Genomic DNA, 8,444 nt, shown 5'->3' on the forward strand with positions numbered 1-8,444 from the left:
ACCACATTTCGGCTCTATTACATTTACAAATACATACATAAATATATTACATACAACAGCAACTCAAAGAGGAAGCGGGCGAGTCACACAGAGCTGGCTGGCTGCAGTTCTCCCCACACAGACATTTGGCTGAGCAGTCACATCTTCTAATATTTCCAGGAATGGGCTTCGGCTTTTTTTCCTTTTCTCTTTTGTTTTTTCTCCTCTTCTCCTTTCATTCTCTCCCCCCTCCTCAGTTTCAGATTCAGTTTGTCCAGTATGGAGAAGTGCCATAGGTGGTTTTGGTAGCCTGAGACTTTTGTTGCATGGTGCTGGGTTGGTTGCGTTGGCCAGATCCACCCTAGAAATCAGTAAGGAAGGAGACATGGGCATCATCTGCCATAGCACCAGCACTCCCAGGAAGACAAGCCTGTCTGTACATCAGCAGAAGAGCTGCCACCACCAGGGACGGCCCTGACACAGCGATGCTCCCCCACCCCAATGGATCAGTTTCTGCTCTGCAACATCTACGCATCCTGCAATCCAGGACAAACAGCCACAGAGACACCAAGCAGAAGCGTGGGGACACACCATTCCACCCAAGACAGGTTCAAGCACAAGGAAGGAGAGGAGCAGGACTGGGTACAGCAAAGGAGCTCTCTCAAGGTGAACAGAGGCAGTGCACTAGCCGAGGACGTCACACATTCAGAGAGAGAAGTCATTTCCTATTTCTGGACTCTAATGCAGAACACTGTTTTTTCAGGGAACGTTTATAGTGAGGAAAGGAAATGCATGGGCTGGTGAAACCAAATCAGAAATTGGAGCCAACATGCAACCTGCAAGGGTATGCTTGATTTTTTCCCCCAGAGTTACAGTACAAGTGCTCACATCCTGCTCTCCTGCCACAGTCGGGACAGCAGCGCCTGCCTTGGGCTTCACACCTCACAGCCCATCTCACACCCCACATCGGGATGGCTTCTTCACAGATTCACAGGCTGGCTGAGGCTGGCAGGGATCTCTCAAGGTATCTTGTCCGACCCCTTCTGCTCAAGCAGGGTCATCTAGAGCTGGTTGCCCAGGACCATGTCCAGATGTTTTTTAGTTTCTCCAAGGTGGGAGACTCCATGACCTCCCTGGGCAACCTGTGCTACTGCTCGGTTACCCTCAGAGTGAAAAAGTGTTTCTTCATGTTCGGAGAGAATCTCCCCTGTTCCAGTTTGTAAGCTCCAAGGATGGTGACTCCACAACCTCCCTGTGCAACCTGTGCCAGTGTTTGGTCACCATCCCAGTAAAAAAGTGTTGCCTGATGTTCAGAGGGAACCGTGTGTGTTTCAGTCTCTGCCCATTGCCTCTGGTCCTGTCACTGAGCACCACTGAAAAGAGCATGGCTCCATCTTCTTTGCACCCTTCCTTTGGGTATTTAAAAATACATTAAAAAGCCCCCTTGAGCTTTCTCTTCTCCAGGCTGAAGAGTCACAGCTCTCAGCCTTTCCTCATAGGAGAGATGATCCAGTCCCTTCATCATCCTTGTGGCCCTTCGTTGAACTCTCCAATACATCCCATGTGTCTCATACTGGGGAGCCCAGAACTGGACACAGGACCCCAGGTGTGGCCTCACCAGAGCCAAGCAGAGGGGAAGGATCACCTCCTTTGACCTGCTGGCAGTACTTTGCTTAATGCAGCCCAGGATACTGTTGGCCTTCTTTGTGGCAAGGGCACATTGTTGGCTCATGGTCAACTTGGTGTCCACCAGGATGCCCAGGGCCTTTTCTGCCAAGCTGCTTTGACCCCTGGCATATACTGGTGCATAGGGTTGTTCCTCCCCAGGTGCAGGACTTCGTACTTCCCCTTGTTGAACTTCATGAAGTTCCCTCCCCAAGCTGGTTAACAGCATCGAGTCTGTCAGTCTGCAGTCATTGTCAAGGCCCTTTCTCAATGAGCTAAGCAAAACCCCCCAAGACCCTGGTGGGATGTGGGTGGGAGCAATCTGCCCTTGGGCATGCTGTAGAGGCAGAAGGGGCCAACTCACCTGTGCATCTTGCTGAAGATGGTGATGCAGCATCTGGGAATGGGGCTGCTGATGTGCAGGCAGGATATGGAGAAACGGGGCTGGAGCATATCCCGGGGCAGCACCAGGGTTCAGGGGCCCAGTCGATCCGAGAGCAGAAGGCAAGCTGAAAGGAGGTGGCGTGCCAGTATGGAATCCCTGCTTGTCAAATGTCTGCACATGAGGCAAGGGGGACAGCATCAGAGACCGGTGTGAGCAGCCCCACAGCAACCAGACAAGAACAAGAATGGCCCAAACACACATCACCTGAACCCGTCACCAACCCCATGAGCAAGCTAAATCACACCTGCAAGCACTTCAGCAGAGGAGTTTCAGCTCTTGTTCTTACCCATACTTCTGCACTAATGCCTCCAACATTTTATTTTACTTTTATTTCCACAGCTACTGTGTTCCTTTTTCCCCCTGACCTCTTTTTACTCAGTGGGACATGGGATGGCAGCAGCTGCCTGAAATCAGTCCTTCACACACTGTGGGGGCTCAACTTGGAATTACTCTTCCTACCCAGGGAAGCACAACAAAAACTAGCAATAAGATTTTCCTCCCCTCCCCCCAACCCAGCCTCTCAACTCAAAACATTAGTGTCATCACACTTCATTCGCAGCCAGAACAAAGCATGCTTGGGGCAGTGTGGGCAGCATGCAGCAGCATAGAGCGCTACACCTATGCCAGCAGCTGCCATCAGGAGCTGACATGACAGAAGTGGTGGGACAGAGAGCGAGACTCTTCTCTAACAGCAAACAGAGCCAGCATAAGAAATACCACAGCCTGCTGACTCTGAGACCAACTGGCCTGGGAATGGCCCTTGGCCCTATAGTTCCACAGGGGGAGCCATCAGCCTGGCCTCAGGCCACAGGGGAGGAGGGTCCAGCATTGCTCACCTGAGTCTTGTTATAGACTGAGCCACTGATATCAGGCACACCTGTGTTACTTGAGGTCACAGAAACACCTGGAAAACAAAAAAAAAGCCACAAACAATGAGAAAGTCAACTACCACCCAGCATGAGCCCCATGCTTTGTTCCCAGCACCTCCTGTGGCCTTGGTGGATGCACCTTTGTTTGCAGCACCACACGCTCTGCTGCTTGGCCAGCCCAGCAGAGTTCTCCATGCTGTCAGACCCACAGCACCCCACATGGGAACAGAAAGTGCTCGGTTCCTTGCTTCAGCTGCGAAGCAGGAAACCAGCCCACTGCAATAAGTCACCCACATCCACAACCCACTGGTTACTGCTTGGGTTCAAATGCACTTCACCAGGCAGCAGCCAGCTGCACTGAACACTCATTTAAGCTCACAAAAAGCCAGCTTTCCCCTAGGATTAGGGATGCATTTGGCTCTACTGCAGCATTCAAGAGCTTTCCAGTGGTGCACCAAGCAATGAGACTCAGCATCTGCTACACATTTGAGCCCTTGTCCTTTTACTTCCTGCAGAAGGGTGAGGTTGGCGTTTCAAATGCACAACAAATTCTTGGTATTTGCTTAAGCCCAAGGATGAACTAGTTAGTGCTAAGCAATTCAGTATACATTTCTCAGGTCTAACCAGCACGTGCAGAATAAAGCTTTCATATAAGCTGTATAAATTCTTCAGCCTTTACAGTCACAAAGGAAACATTTCCAGGCATGAAACAACATGATGAGTTACAGGATGTACGGACAGCAGCTGAAACAGCCCAGAGACGTGTGAACTGCCCTGCTTGCTTCTAACACATGGCTATTGCGTGTGCCTACCAAGAAACTAAAAATCTAGTCTTCATTTGGCAGAGGACCAACTCTCAGCAGCATCCAACTGCTTAGGCTTCAAAAACACAGCACTGCTACAGGATCACTATATTCTTCAGCAAAGAAAACTTTGGCAGAGGAAACAGTTCACCATTTTTCCCATGTATAATTATGGACAAAGCTGCGTATCAGCCACACATATCCTTATGCAAAGTTCAGCCATAAGGTTTAGAAGGAACACTTGGGCCATTAAAAAAGCATTTTGTATACGACGGGAGATGGAGAAACAGCTTGGATCGTAACCCTGTTTATAGCTGGCTGCTGCGTTGACTGCACAGCACTGGGAGTTTGCCCTACTAAATCCCACTCGAGCAATCTCAAGTCTCATGTGTTACCTTTCCCAGGTCCAGTGCCAGCAGATTTGTTTTGTGCTTGAGATGACCCACTGTAGCCTCCTTTGCTGTAATCTCCAGCTGCCGTTCCCTGCGTTAAGTCATCATAGCCTGCCGGTGTGTACAAGACAAAGTGTTACAGCGTACAAGCAGCTCTGCAGACGCTCACGTGAAAAGCACAGTGGTAAGCATACCTGCTCCATAGCTGTGCTGCCCATAGCCACTCGCTTGCTGGAAAGGAGTTGACGCAGTGTTCAGGTTGACTCCATGCTGTTTAGCAGATGCTGGAGGTACCTGGACAAAGGAAGGGAACAAAAGGCCTATTAACCGGGGAATGGCACAAAAAACACAAGCTCCCTCTGCCATCTAGTGGGGAAGGCACCTCCACCTCACATGGGAAATTTAATCTGGAGTTGGGACTGGCATGGGACATTGTGCTAACGCTTCCAGTAGTAACTTGCTGTAGTAGCTTTGTGCAAGCCCCAAGTTTTCTGCTAGAGCTGTCCCTCTGCAATGAAACCCTGTCTCAGAACAGGCTGCGTATTTCTTTCATATGCTGACTGTGAACAGCAAATTCTCACCCACAAACCCAAGAAGGAGCAACCACAGTGCTCTCCCTCCAGAATCAAATGAAACACCAACTCCTGCTTGAGGCTGTTTCATAAAACACAGGGCCCTAAAATAGACTCATCTACCCTTCTGCCTGGAACATCACCTCTTCCCAAATAACATTCTCCCTCCTGAGACTACCAGCCCTGCTCTCTGACTTAATGGGGTCTCCTCCATTCTCAAAAGGATTTCCTAGGCACTCTCGGCTCACTGACTCAGCTTTGGGTCTCCCTTTGACTCTCCAGAAGCTGCTATGGGCTTTCAGGAACACCGAGTCCATGAGCTGCAGCTGTCTGCTATTTACAGTAACCTGCACAGGAGTCCATGAGTTCTGGCCTTTTAAATTTCCTGTTTTCTCAGGGAAGAGACTGCAGCTATTTTTTCATGCTTGCATGTTTTTGGAGATCCCTTGCAGACTGGGGAAAATTACTCTACTCCACTGTCATGAGACCCCACCTGGAGTACCATATTCAGTTCTGTGGCCCCCAGCACAAGACAGTCATGGATCTGTTAGAGCAGGTCCAGAGGAGGGCCATGAAAATGATCAGAGGGCTGGAACACCTGTCCTATGAAGAAAGGCTGAGAGAGTTGGGGTTGTTCAGACTACAGAAGAGAAGGCTCCAGGGAGACCTTATTGCAGCTTTTCAATACTTAAAGGGGGCTTATAAGACAGAGACACTTTTTAGCAGGACCTGTAGTGACAGGGCAAAGGGCAACAGTTTTAAACTGAAAGAGGGTAGATTTAGATTGGACTTAAGGAAGAAATATTTTATGATGAGGGTGGTGAGACACTGGAACAGGTTGCCCAGAGAGGCTGTAGATGTTCCATCCCTGGAAACAGTCAAGGTCAGGTTGCATGGGGCTTTGAGCAATCCAATCTAGTGAAAGATGTCCCTGTCCATGCCCATGGGGTTGGACTAGATGATCTTTAAAGGTCCCTTCCAACCCAAACCATCCTGTGCTTCCAAGATGTAGAAGGTTCGGGCTGGAGAGAGCAAAACCAGAGAGGGACAAAGGAAGGGTTACAGTTTAGGCTGTCACACTTACAAACATGGTTGGCCCATACTGGAATGCACTGGGTACACCGGGCACACCAGCGTAATAAGGTAACCCAGTGTAGCTGTACCCCGGGGGCAGGGTCGGGTTGAGGAAGGGCTGCTGAGTTGTATGGTGAGTCTGCGTCTGGTTCTGCTGCGGCTGGGCGAGTGTGGTAGCAGGAGCAGGAGAGGCAGAATCCCCACGGCCAAATTTTGTTACATCACCTGCGAAAGAACAAACTGATCAGAAAAGCTATCAAAGCCACTCCAAAAGTAGAGGATTCAAATCCTCTGAATACAAGTAGACAACTACAGAAGAGAACGCATCCTACACTTGAAAGGCTGCAGTTCATAGAACAAAGTCTCCCAGTCTCTGTTCCTGACAGCCACAGAGACATTGCCTGTTCATGGCACAGAACTCCATGTCATGGCTAATCCATTGATAAAATGGAGATACCGATACTTATCTCACACGATTTGAGCAGATTCATTACTATCAGACCATTGCAATAAAACATGCTAAAACCAGAAGTATGGTAAATAGCCAAAGAGCAAATGGCTGTTGGGTTAAAGTGTGACGCTCCTGGAGGTTAAACTGATAAGCTAAGCTTCATGGGCTGAAAGCAATTTAGGATTTACAGGCAGTGATGGGCATATTTTTGTCAATGTCTGTTTATTTGTCAAGCATGACTAGTTAGATGTCCAGTTCCTCACACCACCAAAGTTTTGGAGACAGTAGCTGAAAGCCAGGAAAGCAACGCTTGCATTGAGCGCCACCTTATTGAAGAAGTAGGAAGGGAAATTTGGTTATTAACCCAAAAGCAGCTTCCCGAGAGAAGTGATTACGAAGCAGAAAACTCCCAAACACTTGCATTTTCTGGCAGCCTACAGAGCAGCATGTTCACGTATTTTTAGGGAGGTGACATATATCAATCACATCTATCTCATTCCCAACTAGTATTCCTTTATGTTGGTTACTAAAAAGTATGACAACACTTAATACCAGCATTATAGGAATTATAACACCTATGGCTACAGTTTTAAGCTATAATCAGATGGCAGTGAAAGAAAACCACTGGCTGAAAATACTGGATGGCATTAATGTCGTCCTTGCACGCTGCTAACTGAAAAGCAAGAGCAAGAATGAGGAAGGGCTTCTTAGAACACATGCTTTTGGGAATGAAGTCCATTAGATTTGGGGAGGGTGAGGGAGAGCCTACTAGATGCAGCTCCTGCTGGGAACATACAAGTGCTAAAATAGCAGTAACAAAGTATGGGCAGCTACTGAGGGGGGGTCTATTGCAGTGCCAAAAAAGGAAAGCAAGCCAGTTGAATTTCGAGAAGAATGATTAAGCTATGGAATTTCAAGCACCCGTATATGCTTGGGAAGGGCACTAGATGACACTGCCGTTCACATTCATAGCAGTTTTGCACTTATGCTCAAAGGCTTAATCCCACATATGTCGTCACATATGAATTACTGATGAAAACCATGAAGAAGAAAACACCCAGTGTCAGGGTTGAGAGGGAGATGCTCACTTTTGTTTGACTAGTTCGGACTGATGAGTTTAACTGCTTACAGAAAGGAAAAGTGACTGCTCTTTCAGCAATGGCAGGATGACCAGCACATCTCACTTACCATGCTCATCTTTAAATAGCACTCACCTGAGTACGGGTTGTTAGCAAGGTTCCCATCTCTGCTTGTCAAGGTTGCAGGAGCAGGGAACGTAATTCCATAGTAATCCTTAGAAAGAGACAACATCATTTAATAATAGTTGAAACTGTAACAGAGCTGGACAGCTCTTATGAACACTGTATTACTCGCATAAGAAAATTTAGAAAGCAAGAAGCTTGGTCAGAAGCTGACCTTATCACTTACAGCAGAGCTGAAGATTTACCTGGACCCTCAACTTCAAAATAAACTTATTTTATAGACATTTTTAATGTCACTGAACATGAAATAATCCAGCTAAGATTTAGTATTGCAGGTGCTTTCTGTTACTTGAAACGGTGCCATATTTCATCACCCTTTCCTTCCCAGGTAATTCCATCTCATCAACTCCAGCATGAATCACTTCACAAAACACAACCAAATTCCTACTAAAAGTCTTAGCAAGTTACTCAAAAGCAGCGCTCCTGTCTCCTTCTAAGGAAAATGACACAAAAAGCAGATTTGGAGAAGGGATCTGAACAGGATTCGGTGGATATGAACTGGAACTGACACACTAGCATTTTCCCCCTATATAAACCAGACAAAATACAACTAAATCCACATGAGAGTAGGGTCTAAGGATTGCAATTATTCCCACTGCCCCTCATGTGAGGGAAAACCACATCAGCACTGCATATCCCTATCCCACACACCTGTGCAAAAATCATTAGAAAATGAGTGCAAGCCAGTTATCTTTGCACTTCATGCCCACCCATAGGAAAATATCAGAAGAGATACTCTGCTCTTCAAACAACATGGGTCTTTCCTGACCTACAGAAGGCATGCAGTAGAAGGTGCCTAAAGTCAAAACTGAAATATCAGGAATAGACTCAAAAGGCGAGACTGGAAAATGATAAGTGATCTGACATAATACATTTAAGCTCCATCCAGCAGCTCGCTAGGTACCACGCTATCCTGGTTTCAGCTGGGAAAG

General features: G+C 47.5%; 1 protein-coding gene across 1 annotated transcript in view; it reads right to left on the reverse strand.

Moving 5' to 3' along the window:
- Positions 1-244: 244 nt before the first annotated feature.
- LOC104287134 (ubiquitin-associated protein 2-like) overlaps positions 245-8,444 on the reverse strand; it is a 38,231-nt gene continuing 30,031 nt past the window's right edge. The window contains exons 13-19 of the mRNA XM_009885800.1: positions 7,465-7,543; positions 5,810-6,024; positions 4,348-4,447; positions 4,157-4,264; positions 2,926-2,993; positions 2,009-2,200; positions 245-340 (exon numbers count right to left, since the gene is read on the reverse strand). Coding sequence (XP_009884102.1) covers positions 245-340; positions 2,009-2,200; positions 2,926-2,993; positions 4,157-4,264; positions 4,348-4,447; positions 5,810-6,024; positions 7,465-7,543 — 858 coding nt within the window. The remainder of the gene's footprint in view (positions 341-2,008; positions 2,201-2,925; positions 2,994-4,156; positions 4,265-4,347; positions 4,448-5,809; positions 6,025-7,464; positions 7,544-8,444) is intronic.

This window comes from Charadrius vociferus, unplaced genomic scaffold (assembly GCF_000708025.1).
Source record: "Charadrius vociferus isolate BGI_N301 unplaced genomic scaffold, ASM70802v2 scaffold1145, whole genome shotgun sequence".
Classification (NCBI taxonomy): Eukaryota; Metazoa; Chordata; class Aves; order Charadriiformes; family Charadriidae; genus Charadrius; species Charadrius vociferus.